Source organism: Dromiciops gliroides, chromosome 2 (assembly GCF_019393635.1).
Source record: "Dromiciops gliroides isolate mDroGli1 chromosome 2, mDroGli1.pri, whole genome shotgun sequence".
NCBI lineage: Eukaryota > Metazoa > Chordata > Mammalia > Microbiotheria > Microbiotheriidae > Dromiciops > Dromiciops gliroides.
The window spans coordinates 211,453,657-211,473,167 of NC_057862.1; the positions used below are offsets into that span (position 1 = coordinate 211,453,657).

Sequence of the window (19,511 nt, forward strand, 5' to 3'; positions counted from 1 at the left end):
GAAGCTGACAATTCAATGTAATGTATTCCAAAGGCAGCTAGATGGCACAATGAATGGAGTGCTGAGCTGGATCTTCCTGAGTGTCTGACCTCTGACACTTACTAGCTATGTGACGCACCCCTCCCCCCAAAGTCATTTAACCATGTTTGCCTCAGTTCCTCACCTGTAAAATGAGCTGAAGAAGGAAATGGCAAACCACTCCAGTATCTTTGCCAAGAAAACACTAAATGAAGTCACAAAGAGTCAGAAACGACTGAAACAATTTAACAACAAATTCCAAAGAGCGCCAATTCAATACAACAAACATTCATCATCATAATAATAATAACTCAAATTTTAGTGATTTTGTTGGGGAGATTTGTGACCTGGATGGGGGGGGGGGCTAGCTCACCCAAAGAATTGGAGGCTCATCACGAATCTTGTAAAATAAAAAGAGATTTATTAAGAGAGAGGAATAATGGCTGGGAACAGATCACCATGGTGACCTGGTCTTTTGTATCTTTATAGAACAAAGAAAGGAGAGGGAAGGGCAAGATAACTGTGAGGGGATCTGTAAATAATGGGGTATCAGTAGGATATGCAGCATCCATTCATATCCTGCATATCATCTTGCAGACCTTGATATTGCTTATTAGCATACCAGGGTCATGCTCAGCAGCCATACCTTACTCCTGAGGTGCTTTTCCCTTGGGAGAGTTTTAAGGATTCCTTGGGGGTCAAGATCTTTAGGTTTCTTGGCGTCCCACTGCAACTTCACAACAATTTCAGTTTTACAAATTCCTTTCCTCAAAATAACCCTGCGGGGGCAGCTAAACAACACAGTAGATAAAGCACTAGCCCTGGATTCAGGAGGACCTGAGTTCAAATCTGACCTCAGACACTTAACACTAGCTGTGTGACCCTGGGCAAGTCACTTAACCCTTATTGCCCCGCAAAAAAAAAAAAAAATACCCTGCAAAGTAGGTAATGCAAGTATCAGTATCCCCATTTTACAGATAAGAGAACTGACCTTTAGAGAGGTGAAATGATTTAACTATTTATTAAGCATTTCCTATACATGAGGACCTTTCAAGGTCAGGGAGAGATACAAAGATAAAATATGTTCCTGTCCATGCTCTCAGGGAATTTAGAATTACTTTCCCATCTATCATTACTTATAGCCTGTCTAGGCAGCAAGGACAGATATTAATCTCCCCATTTTAGAGACAGAGAAACACCCAAGAGATAAAAGCAATGGATGAGAATGGGCAGTTTGATAGATTCAGTCAGAATTATAATGCCTAAGCAAATTCCTTTTTATCTAGTCCAAATCATTCTGACTAGTGACCTTTATAGCTGAATATATGTTGTTAAACAGAACAGAATTTAAAACTTCCCTGTTTCTATTACAACTAATTGTGTTTGTTGGGGTTTTTGTTGTTGTTGTTGTTGTTGTTTTTAAAGGGATAGTACTGCCATTGAAAAGTAATAAAATGTATGTCACTATTCTGGATGAATGGTGGACAAGGCAGTTACCTTCTTTATGTCAATTTCCTCACCTATAAAATGAGGAAGAGGAACTAAATGATGTCTATGGGTCTTTCCAGCTGTAAAAATCGGTGAGTGAACAAAGGAGACAGTACTGTACAGTGGAAAGAGTATTGGATTTGGAGAGGGTCAGGGTTCAGATCCTGGACATCATTTCCTTTCTCTGGGCCTCACAGGGCTGGACAAGGAAACTCCTAAAGAGCTCCTTTCCAGCTTGAAAATCCTCAGATTGTGTAAGATCTAAAATGTTTAGGTTATAGGATGATTTGGGTGCAATGTTTGGTTCTGTTTTCTTCTGTAGTACTGACTGGTCAAGCTCAAAGATGTTTTTTCCTTTTGTTTTTCTAGGTAAAGATAAACAGCAAGGGGCTAGTCTATTCAGTTGTTCTATTACTCGGATCTGTTGCTCTTACTGTAAGTTTTTGTTTTTGTTTTCTTTGTTTGTTTTTACTGTAAGTTTTTAGAAACTTAAAAGATTTTTATGTGCCCTTATCTTCATTTCTGGTCTCAGATGAATATTTTTATTTGTATGCTGCCACAGTAATGGTGAGCCATTGATCATCTTCCCACCAATTCCCAGTAATCTGTCATGGTAATGAGGGTAAAGCTAACTTTTTTTTTTTTTAACAAAACATTCGATTTTAATGGTATCTTGTTGTTATTCATTTGTTTCAGTCACATCCAATGACCTCAAATTGGGGTTTTCTTGGCAAAGATACTAGAGTGGTTTGCCGTCTCCTTCTCCAGCTCATCTGACAGATGAAGAAACTGAGGCAAACAGGGTTTAGTGAATTGCCTGGGGTCAGACAGATATTAAATGTCTGAGGCTACTGAGTTCTTTGAACTCGGGTTCAAAGAAATTTATCATAAAAAGCACCCTGTCATTGAAGGACAGCTAAATGGCACAGTGGATAGAGCCCTGGACCTGAAGTCAGGAAGACCTGAGTTCAAATCCTACCTGAGACTTACTACTGTGTGACCCTGGGCAAGTAATTTAACCCTGTTTGCCTCAGTTTTCTCATCTGTAAAATGAGCTGGAGAAGGAAATGGCAAACTTACTCCAGTATCTTTGCCATGAAAACCCTATATGGGGTCACAAAGAATCAGACACATGTGAACAACAAAAGGAATTCAATACTCAAAGAAAAGAAGCAAAGGTGTTAGTTGTATTTAAGTGCTGACTACATAGTAGATACTAGCTAAGTGCTGAGGATACAGAGAAAGGTAAAAGACAGTTCTTGCTGTCAAGAAGCTCACAGTCTAATCACTGGAGACAACTTGCAAACAGCTATGTACAAACAAGATATAATCAGGAAAAATTGGAATTAAGGGGAATTAGGAACAGCTTCCCATAGAAGGTGAGATTTTAACTGGAACTCGAGGGAAGCCAGGAGCCAGGAATGAGGTGTGAGGGGAGGAGGAGCATTCTAGGCAAAAGGGACAGCTGATGAAAAGGCCTCAAGTCAGGAGGCAAAGCATCTTGTGTGAGCAACAGCAAGGAAACCAGTGTTACTGGATAGCAGAGCCCATGGTGTGGTATGCAATGTAAAAAGATTGGAGAGGGGGGCAGCTAGATGGCGCAGTGGATAAAGCACCAGCCCTGAATTCAGGAAGACCTGAGTTCAAATCTGGACTCAAACACTTACACTTACTAGCTGTGTGACTCTGGGCAAGTCACTTGGTCCCAATTGCCTCACACCCCACCCCACCCCCCAAAAAAAAAGAAAAAGAAAAAAGAAAAGATTAGGCCATGGGGTCAAAAGCTGCAGAGGTCAGGAAGGCCAAGGACTGAAAAGGGACTGTTGGATTTGGATATCTGAAGGTTATTGGTACATTTTAAACTACTCTTCTAAATTATCCAGTAGTTTGGTTTGTTCAAGAAAATATGCCGGTCACCCACCCTTCCTACATTCACCATCAGAACATGGTTACTGAGTCCTTGTGGTCCTTGTACATTTTCCCTTTTAGTTGATATTTTCATTTGAAAGGGCTCATGGCTCCTGATTCCCTAAGAGGCCTGACATCTTATTTCTTTGCTTCCAGGTGCTCGGTATCCATCTAAATAAATGGAGACTTGACAAGAAACTCGGCATCTACGTGTTGGTGCTCTATGCCGTTTTCTTGTGCTTCTCGATAATGATAGAATTTAACGTCTTTACTTTCGTCAACTTGCCAATGTGCCAAGAAGATGACTAAAGGAAAGCCACTGCCCCTGGGAGGGAGACCAAGCTGTCTTGGAGACCTTATGAAGAAGACATTTTAACTTCTCTGAATTTCCATCCCCAAATATGAGCGTCTTTCCTCCATCACCAGCTAGCAGTCCACTCTTTTACTTGCTGGAAGGAGGAGCAAATGATGGATGACCTTTGGTGTGTTACAAGAACTTAAGGTCCCTGAGGTCTTTCTCTCCTCTTTAGAGTTTCTCTCTCAAGGTGGCCTGATGTGAAGGAAAAGGTATAACGGGAGTCTCCCAAAGCACTGAGCCACAGGGTCAAGGAGGGACAGTTAGGGTTCTCCATGTGCGCACTACAATGAGTGAGACTAGTGTGTGCCCCTTTCCTCCAACCTCTGTTATTCCCCAACACACAGCATTTTGTCTTTCCTTGCCTCGAATTAATGCTTTCAGAAACAAAGCAGCCTAGTAAGTCAGAACTCTCCTTGGCTGCATTCAAAATACAAACATTGCTCTCAAATTTAACTGCTGGACTGGGAAGCCAAATTATATTACATGGCATGCACTGTTGAAAACTCTTACTTCCCCTGGAAAGGCTTGATTTGTGGAGGCCTGCATCATCAGCATGTTGGAGCATTCAGCGATGACATTGAACACACCATTACTTGTCTTGAAACCTTCGAAGAATATGCACAATTCTCACAGTGGAAGATGAAAAAGTGGTGACTGCCATCACCTATGATGATGCACCTGGAGCATGATCTGTGAAATATTAAAAAATAACACCTGTGCAGATAACCCCAATTGAATATGTCATGCCACCTGAAAGGAACATGGTAGAAAATGAAAAAAAAAAAAGTCATGCTTGTGGGAAAGCAAGTCTATCTGTAACATTTTCACTGGCACTAAAAATCTAAGCTAGAGATAGAGAAGACAGTAAAAAAAAAAAAAAAGAATGAAATCTAATTGGGTGCTAACTCAGTAATACAATGGTAATTGTCATGAATAGCTTAAAAGTGTGTTTCTTACTTAAACACACTCTGTATCTTCTATATGACAAGTTGCAACATCAATTTGGGTTTATCATTACATTATTAACACTCTATATTGAAACTAGGCCATTTGTCAAAACATTTAGTTGTTGAGATACTCCACCAATTTATGATACACATCTCCACGCTATGTGAATCAGTGCCATGATTAGTGAACAATGACAAGGATAGAGATGTCCTGGCCCACAGATCCTTTCCTCTGTGTAGGTAGAGGTAACTATTAAAACCATAATTTAAAGACCCAAGTTACTCAAACCTCATGGTATATTTTATGTGAGATGCCAGAGATGGTCCATCAATTTGAAATAGATTCAACAGTATAGTTAACATTTTTTTTTAAACTGCTATGTAGCTCTGAAATAGTTAAACGATTTATTAAAATAAACCATTCAAGCTTTCTTAAAAAAGAGCACAATTAATTTTCTACATAGATTTTTTTTATTTTTTTAATGTTTATATAGCCAAAGTCTATATCAGATTATTAAATATTTGATGCATTTTTAATATTTGAATATTTTGCACTTAACAGTAATACGAGCTACCCAGGATCATTTCAAGAAAATCATATTTTAAAAGCCCACAAGGAAATAGCCCTCAATGAGAAAAAGAGTGAGTTTATATCAAATAGGGAATTCCTAAAGACTTTGCCCTGATCTATATATTATTCTTAAGGGTTTTAGGGGTTTTTTCATGGGGGGGAGGAGGGAGATAATTAAAGGCATGACCACATTTTCCTGTGCCTCATCTGAATTTCAGTAGGCTCAGTTTTCATAGGAAGAAGCATTCATGTGCTTCTCTCATCAGTTCCGTTTAGCATGTATGGGTCTAAGGGAGTGACTGATGCATTATCCCATTCTCCCTTCTGATTCTAAATCAGTATTAGTAGTCACACCGAGTAGAGGCTTTAGGAAGGGCAGTATCTTGACACCGGACCATCCAGTCCATTAGTTGACCAGAAGGCTCTGTAAAATAAATCATTGTATAGAGAGCTGAGGATCTCTTCCCTGTGGTGAATGATAAAAACAGATGACTTTTCTCAGAATAGGGAAAACTTGTATAATTTTAATTTATGGCTTGGTTCCTGTGGGAATGAACCTCTCAAGGTCACATCCTACTATGGTTCCTCACTCAAAGATCTTGATGAGAACTGAATAGATTTTTAGCAAAATGTCAGAATAAAACCCTGGCTACATGGTCCCAGCCAAGAGGGGACAGTGTGTTGATATGGAAAAATGTCCATACTGGAGCAACATAAAGAGTTCTGAATTTAGATTTAGCAAACCTGGGTTCTGCCGCTAACTTGCTGTGTGACCTTGGGCAAATCACTTCCACTTTCTGAGCCTGAATTACCTCATCTACCAAATGAGAGAGTGGAACTAGAAAATCTCAGAGATCAATTCTAGTTCTAACCTTCTATGTTGTAGAACTTAGTTGTCACACACCACCATCCAATTGCTGATCTTCCTTAACAAAGTTCAGTTTTGAGGAAATTCTAATTATAAATCTCCTCAAAAAATAAATTTGAGGTCGTGGGTGTCGTTTGTTTGTTTTGAAGTAGTTTGTTATTCTTTTAAAATTATAATTACAAGTACACTATGACTTCCAAGTAGAAAATAACAAATGTGTTTAATTTATGATGTCTTTGTGTTTAGTTTCCTTCTGAATTCAGTGTGCCAATGGAACCCCCTTCCAGCCTATATACCTTTGTTGTACATGCATATACATACAATTTAGGCGAACGTATTATTTTTAAACTGAAGCATAAATTAAGCACCAGAGCAATACATATCAAATGCAAATTTGAAAGAATTGTTTGAATAATTAGGATTTCATTTTTAAAACATCTTTTACCACAGCCTTTATTTTATTCCTGGAGCTGAAATGTCTGTTCTGTAAACAAGGAAAATTAAAGATATATAGATTTCTAGGCTTAAGGAAGAAAAATAGCTCATTTTAATAGTATAGAAGTTGCCTATAATATAGAAATCTAGCCATTCTGTCACCTCTGCTTCATGATGGTGTGGGACTGTTTAAGAAGTACTAAATTTAGAATCAGAGTCATTTGGATGTCCAATCCTGGTTCTGCTATTTCTTGCCTGAGTCACCTTTAGGCCTGACCAATAAAATCAGGAAGTTGGACTTGGTTAAAGTACCTAATAGTTCCTTCCAATGCTAAAGGCTGTAGACTTATTACAGCTGTTCCCTATACTTGGTATAGGGAGTTTTAGGGGTGAGGGTGGTAAAGGGTGGTTTGAGGATCTGGCCTAGAGGGGAGTTCTGGACCAGGAGTAATAAGCAAATTTGACACATTGTACAGTTTTCTCCATTGTTTGAGTTAGCACCAACTCTATTTTCTGTCATCTTCCAATAGTATGCAGTCTTCCCAACAGAGGGTCCAATCAATCTCCGTCTTGCCTTGTTAGCTTTCCTTGTGAAAGTTCCTTCTTCTATCTAACATTTTGATTGAACTTGTTTGGGGTCTGGCATGGTGATATATGCCTATCAGTCATCCGTGCTAATGGGGAGACTCGAGGCTGGTGAACCAAAAACTCAGGAGTTCTGAGTTGTAGTGGGTTGAGTCTATTGGGCATCTGTATTGTTTGGCATTAATATAGTGAGGGGAGGAAGGAGGGATATTAGGCTCACCTAAGGAGGAAGAAACTAGCCTAGGTCAAAAACTGATGAGGTCAAAGTTCCTGTGCTGTTCAGAGTGAGCTCAGCCAGTGATTAGACCCTGCACTTCCAACTGGATGAGAGAAAAAAACTCAGCCTTTTTTTGTTTGTTTGTTTGTTTTTTGCAGGGCAATGGGGGTTAAGTGATTTGCCCAGGGTCACACAGCTAGTAAGTGTTAAGTGTCAGGTGTCATATTTGAACTCAGGTCCTCCTGAATCCCGGGCCGGTGCTTTATCCACTGCACCACCTCGCTGCCCCCAAAACTCAGCCTTTAAAAAAATTTTTTTTTTTTAAAGAAGAGGTCCTTAAGCTGTTTGGTTAATTTGTGTTGTCATTGTTTCCTCTCATTTCTCTTTCTGTTGCTCCTAGGCCTAGCAGGCAGAATATTAAGTAATCACCAAGCATGCTCACCTGACCAAAAAGAGACAGCTGTGGCATAATGGCAAGAGTGAGGAAGAGGGTTCACATTTCATCTTTACCACTTGCTTGCCACACATGTGACCTTAGATAAACCAGTTCAATTCTTTAGGCCTCAGTTTCTTGCTCTGTAAAATGAAGAGGTTCAATTAAATAACCTGAAAGTCCCTTGAATTGATGATCCTAAGTTTGCCTTTCTTTGGTAAACTTTTCAGTGATCAAGTACAGAATCTACTTCATTATCAGAGCAACCCCTTAGAAAGCACCTTTAGGCAGAAAGTGAATTCTACCAGAAACTGATCATTGTACTCTGTAGGGCCCAGACACAGGAAAGATTTAAGATTTCCAAACATATTCATTTCCTTCCTGTGACAATTATTTATGGCAATATGCAAGGCAAGAGGAAGAATGACTGGTGCTATCCCCTTAATGCCCAGCATCCCGGCTTCCTGGGGAAAAGCATATTTCAGTTATGGTAAGACTGAGAACCATTCACAAGGGTCCTTCCTTCCTTTCTGCTTGCCTCTTTTCCGTGGAACTTGGTTCATCCCAAATAGTGAGCTTGGCAGTTGTGGAGTGTTCCAGAAACAATGAACCTCAAAGCATACGCAGATGGCCTGAAATGGTGAATGAATCACACTCCCCACTCTAGTTTGGGGGATGTGGGAGAGAGCCTGGCACCTTTACGGATCTTTTTGAAGTGAATCTACTCTTGTCCTGCCTATGCCTTTTGTGTATATAAAATTTATTTGTGTTATTATTTAATTAAATTCAACTTCAGGGTCTCCATTTCCCCATTTTGAAACTTTTGCTCCATGAGGTTGATAAGAAGGCCTTTCTGTTTTTCTTAGAAAGTCAGGTTTCTTGCACTCTCCATGTTGATCTCTGTTCATTTCTTCATGGGTCCAGGGAATAAAAATATAACTAAATACTAGAAAAAATTGTTGCACCCTTTTCTCCATTTCACATGGAATCAGAAGACCTGGGTGTGAATCCTAACTCTTCTATTTACTAGCTGTGTTACCTTGGGCAAGTGACTTGGTCTCTCTTTACTTTAGTTTCCTCATTTTTAAGATGTAAGTGTTGTTTTGACTCTAAACCTGTGGTCCTAATGAATAACATTTATGTCTGATAGGAACAGAAATCTCCTGGAATTCCAAGCACCTTTCTCTTGTGGTACATCTTCCTAATATCCAAAGATATATCTAAAACCCCTGAACATCATATCTGTAAACATTAACATACTAATCAGAGTAAGGTTTGCAGGTATATTCCAGGTACTTTAACAAGTTCATTACCATATTTTCCCCACAAACACTTAAGTCCCAGCATTTTTATTAGAATAGCTTTGGGTGAGCTTCTACTCCAATCCTACAGTTCTTCCCCACCTCATACCTACCATTTCCATGATAATTATACCCCCAGCATTTAACATGCCAATCTGAAAAGTATCTCATCAAAGTTCCTGGCTTAAGGAGTTTAAGAATTCATGATTTCGGGACAGCTAGGTGGTGCAGTGGATAGAGCACCGGCCCTGGAGTCAGGAGGACCTGAGTTCAAATCCAGCCTCCGACACTTAACACTTAACTAGCTGTGTGACCCTGGGCAAGTCACTTAACCCCAATTGCCTCACTAAAAAAAAAAAAAAAAAAGAATTCATGATTTCATCCTGATGAGTAGGATCCCCAGGACTTAGAAATAGAGAGAATCTCAGAAGTCATGGTATCAAAGAGGAAACAGAGATCTGTGGGTCAGAAATGATACTCCGATCCAAGGCCCTTGACTCGTAATCCAGCACTCATTCAACTGTAGCATGTTTGTTTTCTGTTCTTCTCAGTCAACCATGCAAATCCCTCTCTGTGGAGAAACTTGGTTAGCAGCTTCCTCAAAACTGTAAGAAGGGGCCTCTCTAAAAACCACTAATTTTGAATAATCTTTTCCAAATGTCTGTGATGCAGTCAGTACTGGAGTGAGAAGAGATGAGTTTACCCCACATCCATTTTGATTCTTGTACTCTTAGTGAAAACAAGCTTAAGTAGCTTGTCATCGATGTCCTTTGTTGATGAATAAGAACTTCTTTCCATCAAAAGTAAGCTTCCAAGTTTGATAACAAAACATTAGGTTGCCACGTTTTGTTCGGTTGTGACAAAAGACACATTCGTTAATGAGGACCCCAATCTAACAAGAAATTTTGGTTTGGTTGTGGTTAATTTGTTTAAAAAGACACCACAGACTTGGATTTCAAGCCAAAGAATTTTGGTTCAAATCTTGGTTCTCATATTTGCCTATGTGGCAAGTCAATTCCCTCCGGCTTCAGTTTTCTCATTCCTGAAATGAAAGAATTCATAAGATCAAAGATTTAGAGCTGAAGTTCAGTCCCCTCGTTTTATGGATCAGAAAACTGAGCCCTAGAGGGAGGGGTTAAGTGATTTACCCAAAGACACAAAAAAGTATACTGAGATTGAGGTGAGATTTGACCCTGGGTCCTATGACTGAATTCTGTGCTCTTCCCATGTTACCATACTGCTGACCTCCAATGTCCCTTCCCAAAGCACATCTTACAATCCTACAAGTCTAAATGGAAAGGCTCAAATGGTAGTCTATCATGTTGCTTTCAAACACAGGAATTCTGTGTCCATGGATTACATCTTAGAGGAATAAACATTTTAATCTTGATACAGCTACCATTCATTTGCCCATCCCCACTCTCAGTATTTTGGTACCCTTATCAAAACAAAGAGAGCTATATGATATTGATGATCAGATTGTGGGTTTTTGTTTCTTGTTTGTTTTTGTTGCGGGGCAGTGGGGGTTAAGTGACTTGCCCAAGGGTCACACAGCTAGTAAATGTCAAGTGTCCGAGGCCAGATTTGAACTCAGGTCTTTCTGAATCCAGGGCCAGTGCTCTATCCACTGCACCACCTAGCTGCCCCATCAGATTGTTTTTATAGGGTCATGCTTCTGAAAAAACTTTAACACTTAATGGATCTGTGATTCCATAAATATGGGGAGTCACACAACTCTGTTGTTTTCTAAAGTTGCTAGGTCTGAAAGTTCACATAGTGGCCAATCATCCATGATGAGTGTCTCAGAATTTAGCCAGGCTGGTTCTTGAGTGACAGGTATGCAGATTTCAGGCCCATCCTCAGTATCTCTCTATCTTAGAATCTACCAGAGCTAGCACTGATGGCATGCTCTTCAATGCCATAGTTAGGGTCTACCTGCCTTAGAGGAACATGAGATCCTAGTTTTTGGAGCTGCAAGAGAACTTAGGAGTCTTCTAAGTTCTAACTCTCCACCCATTTTTCAGATGATGAAACTGAGACCGAGAAGTTGAGACTTACTCAAGGTCACAACAGATGTTAAGTAGCAGAACCTGGCTTCAAAAACCTAATTCCAAAGCAAGACTTTAGTGGAGGTTTAAAACAAAAATTCTTATTTTTAACTAAAAACTTTGTAGCTCTTGGAAATTTTGTTTTTAATGATCTGTTGCATTCCTTTCATGCCTCCTGTGACTTCTTCCTTCACTGCATATACCTCTACCATAGGCTTATTAGCTATGGCTTATAACAGTATGCTCCTTTCAGCTTCCTGAAATGCTGTGTTTCTGAAGTATTCAGCTCATGCGTGGCATTAGTGTCCATCACAGGGTTCAGTGAGGGCTTGCCCAATTTGCACGTCTTCCTCAGTTCCCTAGGTACCAGTGGCTGTTGGGGGAGGGGGAGGGGGAGGGGGAGATGCTTGATGTCTGAACTGATTAGCACAATGTTGAGAGGAAAACATAAATTTATAGGAAAATTAAAAATAAATTCTGTGCCCATGGGAAATTAAGGAACTTGACTGTTGGAGTTTAAATTCTGGAATCATCTGTTCTTCAAATTCTTAAAATAACTATCAATTTAATCTATAAATAGTTCTACTGTTTGCCAGAATTCATGAATAGTTTCTTATTAGCTCCCTTGGCCAGGACTTTTTCAGTGATGCATCAAGAAGGTATATGACCCTAGAAAGTACATTCAAAAAAAAGAAAAGAAAAGAAAAGAAAAAAGGAAAATATTGCAATTTATTGTTGGGATTTTTTTTTATTCACATAAGATTTTTCTAGATTTATCTTTATCACCCAAAGAAACACCATTTCACTAGTCAATAAACACTTAGCCTTCCCAGTTCCTAACCTAGATCCCCATGTTGATGTGTTTGTCCCTTATAGTCAGGAAGAACAAAGCCATCAGCCATCCTGAGACCTTGAGATCCATCATAATGTCATATCATAGATTTAAAGTTTGAAAAGAACCTCAGAAGCCATCTACTCCAAACACCTCATTTTACAGATGGGGAAACAAGCCAAGAGAGGTAGAGACTTGCCCAAGATCACCCATGGAGTGAAAGAGGCAGGATTTGAACCTGGGTCCTCTGGCTTCTATTGAAATCAGTGGAATCGTTTAAGTAATCTTGAGTAATTCGCTTCATCTCTCTGGGCCTCAGTTTCTTTCTCTGTAAAATGGCAAAGTTAGATTAGATGACTTCCTCTAACCCTAAATTACATAACCTTGTAAGTGAACAAAACTTTTCCACAATAGAAGGTTCCAAAAGTTTTTAAGCCCAGAGCATCTTTAGCATGTTATCTTTTACGTCCCCTTCTAGGAATAGAAAGATTGCAATGCAATTGCAGTCACCCTGCCAGGCTGTCCCTCTTCTCCCCACCCCACCCTTCCCAATGGTTTCATTATATGAATGGAAGCTCAAGAAACTGCCGGACTGAGCTGTGGTTGACCTATTGACTTGGGATGTGGGAGGAGGAGAATGGAAGTAGTTTCACTGAATGAGCTGTTTGTTTTCCATGCTGTTTCAGAGATGCTGCTGGACCTTCAATGCAGCGTACTTTGGGAGGGGGTGAGGGAAAGGGAGGGGGAAGGCAGGGTAGATTGGCTTTTAAGTCTCCGGACAGTTGCCAAGGTGGAATTATTACTCAGCACTTCGGATTACAAATAAAAAGACTCTCAATGACCTTCAGGAGATGGAGAGCTGCCTTCCAGATGTGACAACTCCTGGGCATTAGGGGCAGAACCCAAAGAAATAAGGTTTGACAAATGTCTGAAATTCAGGCACAGAAGGTCTCCACAGGGGGCTCCCCTTAACACTCCTGTCCTAAGGGCTCAAGCAGCAGGGAACAGCTGTGTACCATGAACGGGCTGGTCTGAGCCTCTGCAGAAACCCACTGATTTACCAAGTAGCAATTATGTGGCATGAGATGACTTGGATTCCACCGAGTACCAAGGATACAGCTCTTTCCAGAATCTGTTCGTTGCAAGGAAAGAACTGTTTATAAAAATGCAGCTTCTGAAGCCACCACACACATCTTTTTTGTGGGGTTCATCCAGGCCTTTCTGTCTGACACGCTGGACTGGACTCAAAGTGCAAGATCTCTTTAATAAGCAGGCAGGGGACAATAGGATAGGAAATGACATAAATGCATCATGTTATTTATTTTTTCAATGACTGTGACCTGCACTGTGAATACTCTGTGATATGGGGTCCTTAGTTTAAAAAAAATAGCTGTCATTAAATCTGAATGAATTAATGTTCTTGATTTTAAAACATTGGCATGATTTTCTGATTATTTTTCTTGTGAAGAAAAAAAAAGCATAGAATAAATATGAATTAAGCCTTTCTAAGACATCTAGCGGTCAGTATTGTGATGCAATAGCTATATCAAAATCTGTGCACTCTCAATAAAAGGAATGAGCATAATCTGTGTTTTCTGCGTTGTGAGGGGGTGAGCTCTCCATCACTGGAAGTCCTAAAGCAGAGCCTGAATGACCACTTGTCAAAGAAATATGAGATTCATACTGTAAGTCTGAGTTGTTAGCTGATTTCTAAAGTTCCTTACAGCCCTTGGATTTCATGTTTCTCTAGCATACATTTTTTCGGGTCAGATAGATAAGGTTTTTGGTTTTTAATTAAAATGCAAGGCACCTCTTGGGGGTCATGATTGTTAGAAGCATAATTTATATTTGTATGGAGATTTTTTTAAAAGATGAAGGTTAGAGCATAATAATAATAAAACTAATCAAAATCCTGATGACTTAATTTTGTCAGAATGAGTGAGTCCAAAACAACCATAAGCCATTCCTGCCTAATCAGGACTGTGGTTGAGTTAGCAAAATCACATTCATTCATTCCTTCAACAGACACATGTGAAGCAACTAATATGTTTATTCAAGATACTGCGCCAGATGCTGAGGATACAGAAAATAAATAACTTGGAAGAATAGAAGACCAAGGTTGGGGAAAGGCTTTAACATCATAGGATTTACAGCTGGAAGAGACCTTAGAAAACATCTAGCCTAAATCCCCTCATTCTAGGTAAAGAAAACTAATGAGGACTTGATTACTATGTTCAAATTTTTAAAGGACTATCCTCTGGAAGGGGAATTTGACTAATTGAGTTCAAATAAGGCCTCCAGACACTTCTTAGCTGTGTGACCCTGGGCAAGTCACCACCCTGCTTGCCTCTGTTTGTTCATCTGTAAAGTGAGCTGGAGAAGGAAATGCCCAACCATTCCAGTATCTCTGCCAAGAAACCCCATATGGGGTCACAGAGTCAGGCATGACTAAAACTACTCAATGACAAATTGAGTTCAAAAGACAGAACTAGGAGTAATAGAGGCAAGGGAATAAGCATTATTAGGCACTTATTGTGTGCCATGTGCTAAGCTAAGTGTTGATGATACAAACATAAGCAAAAAGAAAAATCTCTTACCATCAAGAATATTACATTCTAATGGAGAAAGATAACATGAAAGGGGTCGGGGTGGGGAATAACCACAAGCAGATCCTGGAGGGAAATGATGGACAGCCAGCCTGTGACATTTCCCAAAACTGAGGCCTCCAGAGGAATTCACCAATGGGAGAAATGAGACCAGCATTAGAGAAGGAATGTTGTTGGATGAGAAGATCCCAGGCACTGAGGAAGACCCTAGGGTAAGACAGCAATTGAGGCATGGAGGCAAAGTCCAAAAAGTCAGAGGTACAGCTGGGAGGGAAATGAGGGATGAAATACATTGTAAGTTAGTTACAGTCTAAATAGAAATAGATTCTGTATAAGGGGGAAGAGTTCTTGGAAATTAGAACTGTCCAAAAATAATATGGACTGCTTCCCAAGGTAGTTAATTGCTCATCACTAAATGTCTTTGACTAGAGGCTGGCTACATTAGGGGGAAGTGGGGGGGGGGCGGTGTTGTTAATCATAGGAGTTTCTCAGAGATAGTTTCTACTAAATGACCTCTGAAGTCTCTTCCAAATCTAAGACTCCATGAGGCACAACTTTCAGAATGGAATCATCAGGACAAAAGCAACAATCCCAGGGTACTCTGACATGGTCAGCTAAGTGGATGGAGCACCAGTCCTGGAGTCAGGAAAACCCGAGTTCAAATCTGGCCTCAGATACTTAGTAGCTGTGTGACCCTAGACAGGTCACTTCCCCCTGTTTGCCTCAGTTTCCTTATCTGTCAGATGAGCTGGAGAAGGAAATGGCAAACCACTCCCAGTATCTTTACCAAGAAAACCCCAAATGGGGTCACCAAGAGTCAAAAATGAGTCAACAACAACAAACTCTCACATGGTCAGACCACTACTAGAGGATTGTGCTTATTCCTGGTTACTACATTTTAGAAAGAGCCTTGATAAGCTGGATAGTTCAGGGGAGAACAACTGGAATAGGAAAGGGTCTCAAGGTTATGCCCTCTGAGAATCTGTTGAAGGAACTAAGGATGTTCAGGAAAGAGAAAGCTTAGGAAGTACATGGTGGCTGTGTTCAGAGGTTTAAAACTTTGTCAACTGAATGATTAGATGAGGTGTTTTGGTTTGGTTTGGTTGGTTTTTGGTTTTTGGTTTTCATTCCCAAAAGAGCAATGGATGGAACTTTCAGAAAGCCCTGAGTTCAAATGTGACCTCCAACACTTAGTAGCTGTGTGACCCTGAGCAATTCATTTAACCCCTGTTTGCCTCAGTTATTATATTAATGCAGATATTAATAGCACCTACCTCATGGGGTGATTGTGAGGCTCAAATGAGATATTTATAAAAAGTGCAAGCCCATGGTAGGCGCTATATAAATGTTTATTCCTTTCTCTTCTTCCTTCTCCCTTCCTCTATTTCCTTTCCCCTTGCAAAAGCAAAAACAAAAAACAACAACAAGAAAAAATGGATTTAGGCTTGAATCAAAGAAAAAGTGGAATTGGCTGCCCTCTGGAGGTAATGTGTTCCCCCTCAGCGAAGGTCTTCACACAAAGGCTAGCTAAACACCTGGTCACATATATCATAAAGCAGATGCTTTGAGTTAGCTAGCCATTGAGGGGGAGATACTTTCCACCTGTGAGACTTTGGGATCCTCTGACAACACACATCTCTGCTTGGTTGGACTGCTGCCAGATTTCAGCCACATCAAAGAAGAATCTGTGTCCTACTCATTCTTTGGAAAGCCCGGGACACTGTTTACAGAATTTGCTGCTTTCTTTCTTGTCTAAAGGCAGCTCAGTGGCACAGTGGATAAGGCCCTGGATCTGGTGTCACAAGAAAACCTGAGTTCAAATGTAACCTCAGATACTTACTTTGTGATCCTGGACAAATTGTTTCACCTCTGTTTGCCTCCATTTCCTCATCTGTGAAATGGGGATAATAATAAGACCACCTCCTGGGGTTGTGGTAAGGATCAAATGAGATAATTTTTGTAAAGCATTTTGCACATCTTAAAGCACCATATTAGTATTACTACCTCACAGACTCTTTGTAGTTCACTTACAAAGTCTGTGCTGGTCATAAGTGTGAGTTCTTCCTAGAGACACACATTGCAATTATACAGCCAGGATGAAGTACAAGCAAAGAGGGGACAAGCAGGTACATAGAGTCTCAGAGCTGCTAAGGTAGGAATTTGGGTGAGAAACCACATGGATTTCATTCCTCAGGAGGAAGCATCCACACATAGGAATATTCAATCTGCCTTCATTTCTAGAGGTAGCATGGTAAATCAGCAGATTGGCAGCTGGAGATGTAGTGGGCAAAGCTTTGATTTAGGCCTAAATGTCTCTGTGCTACTATGGATGGATGGATGGATGGATGGATGGATGGATGGATGGATGGATGGATGGATGGATGGATGGATGGATGGATGGATGGATGGATGGATGGATGGATGAATAACATTTATTGCAGTTGCTATGTCCCTAGTACCATGCTAAGTACTGGGGATGCAAATAGAACAGTGAGACAGTACCCAATCTCAAGGAAATAACTTTCTTTTTTTAATTATAAAAGTATTTTATTATTTTCCAGTTACATGTAGAGATAGTTTTCAACATTTGTTTTTATAAGATTTCTAGTTTCAAATGTTTCTCCCTCCCCCCTCCCCAAGACAGCAAGTAATCTGATATAGGTTATATATGTACAGTCACATTAAACAAATTTCTGCATTAGTCTTGCTGTGAAAGAAGAATCAGAGCAAAAAGGAAAAAACCTCAAAAAAAGAAAAACAACAGCACCAAAAGCAAAAAAAATAGTATGGTTCAATCTGCATCTATATTCCACAGTTCTTTTTTTTCTGGATTTGGAGTTCCTTTGGAACTATTTTGTACCATTGTATTGCTGAGAAGAATCAAGTCTATCGCTGTTGATCAACACATAATGTTGGTGATACTGTGTACAATGTTCTCCTGGTTCTGCTCATCTCACTCATCATCAGTTCATGCAAGTCCTTCCAGGTTTCTCTGAAATCCACCTGCTCCTCGTTTCTTACAGAACAAGTAGGAAATCACTTTCTAACTAGAGGAGACAACTCACATAAGAGGATTCAGGTGCAGGGCACACAAGCAGAGCCCAGGAATTCAGAGGGCATAGTGATAGGGTAGATATTAAGGTTTGGTGCTCTACCATCTTACCTGAAGAATTATAGTTGGTGACTCTCTGTTCATCTTATCTTTGCCACTCACTCATTGTGCTAACCTGGGCAAATCAGTCTACAAATCATTCAACAAACATTTAAATTTTTATTTTATTTATTTATTTTTTGTGAGGCAATTGGGGTTAAGTGACTTGCCCAGGGTCACACAGCTAGTAAGTGTTAAGTGTCTGAGGTCAGATTTGAACTCAGGTCCTCCTGAATCCAGGGCTGGTGCTCTATCCACTGTGCCACCCAGCTGCCCATTCTTTTTTGTTTTTTTTTTAAACACTTATTTTTAAAAACATATTTCCACATTAGTCATGTTGTAAGAGAAGAATCAGAACAAAAGGGGAAAAAACACAAGAAAGAATAAACAAGAACAATAAGAAAAAAGCAACAATAAAAGTGAAAATAGTTTGCTTCAGTCTGCATTCAGACTCCATAGTCCTTTTTCTGAATGTGGAGAGCATTTTCCACCATAAGTCTTTCGGTATTGTCTTGGATCATTGTATTGCTAAGAAGAGTTAAGTCTATCACAGTCCAACAAATTTATTAAGCACCTACTATGTGCCAGATTATATATATATATATACATATATGTATACATATATGTATATATACTAGTGCTTACACTGGAAATACAAAGACAAAAGTAAAATGTTCCTTGCCTTTAAGAAGCTATGTGGAGGCAGCTAGGTGACGCAGTGGATAGAGCACTGACCCTGGATTCAGGAGGACCTGAGTTCAAATCCAGCCTCAGACACTTGACACTTACTAGCTGTGTGACCCTAGGCAAGTAACCCTTATTGTGTCACCAAAAAAAAAAAAGAGAAGAAGAAGCCATGTGTGTGTGTGTGTGTGTGTGTGTGTGTGTGTGACTATATGTACGTGTGTGTATATTAGGTACAAAGTAACCTAAGAAAGCAAGGCAGATTGGGAAAGGGGCTGGATGGGAAGAAGTTGGGGACCAAGAGAAATTTTCTGCAGGAGGTGATATTTAAGTTATTTCCTGAAGAGAACCAGAGCATCCACAAGGGAGGAGTGAGGAGTGGGAGCATTCCAGGCATGGGGAATAGCTCTGAGCAAAGGCATGATGGGAGATGGTGTGTGATCTGTGAGAAAGAGCAAGCAGATTGCAGTGAGATAGGGGACCAGGTTGTGTAAGTAAGGGTAGTAAGTTGTGTCATAAGGGACCAGGTTGTAAAGAGTTTTCAAAAGAGAAAAAGAGAAGTTTATATTTGACCCTAGAAGTAATAGAGAATTCATTGGTGGGGCGGGGCAGGGTTGGTAAGGTCAGATCTAAGCTTTAGGAAAGTAATTTTGATGACTCTGAGGAATATGGACCACACTAGGGAGAGGCTTGAGGCACTTAAGAGGTTATTTCAATAGTCCACCTGAAAACAGATACAGACCTGAGCTTGGTAATGGCTTTGTAAGTGGAGAGATGGGAAAGATTTGACAATTGGTTGGATTCATGGGATGAGTAAGAGTGAGGAATCAGGGATGACATAAAGGATACAGACCTAGATAACTGGAAGAACGGTGGTGCCCCCAAAAGGAAAAGGGACATTAGGAGAAAGGGTGAGTTTTTAGGGTTGTTATTATTATTCCCATTTTATAGTTGAGGAACCTGAGGCAGATAGAAGGGAAATGATTTGCCCAGGGTCACACAGCTAGTCAGTATCTGAGGCTAAAATTGAACTCCAGTGTTCCTGACTCCACCTTCGGCCC

The 19,511-nt window shown here is 40.1% G+C and overlaps 1 protein-coding gene across 2 annotated transcripts in view; it reads left to right on the forward strand.

Moving 5' to 3' along the window:
- The window catches only part of SLC24A4 (solute carrier family 24 member 4), a 293,607-nt gene extending 288,926 nt beyond the window's left edge, over positions 1-4,681 (forward strand). For both annotated transcript variants that reach the window (XM_043984988.1, XM_043984989.1), the window contains exons 16-17: positions 1,876-1,941; positions 3,571-4,681. In XM_043984988.1, coding sequence (XP_043840923.1) covers positions 1,876-1,941; positions 3,571-3,723 — 219 coding nt within the window. In that variant the 3' untranslated portion in view covers positions 3,724-4,681. The remainder of the gene's footprint in view (positions 1-1,875; positions 1,942-3,570) is intronic.
- Positions 4,682-19,511: the final 14,830 nt, after the last annotated feature.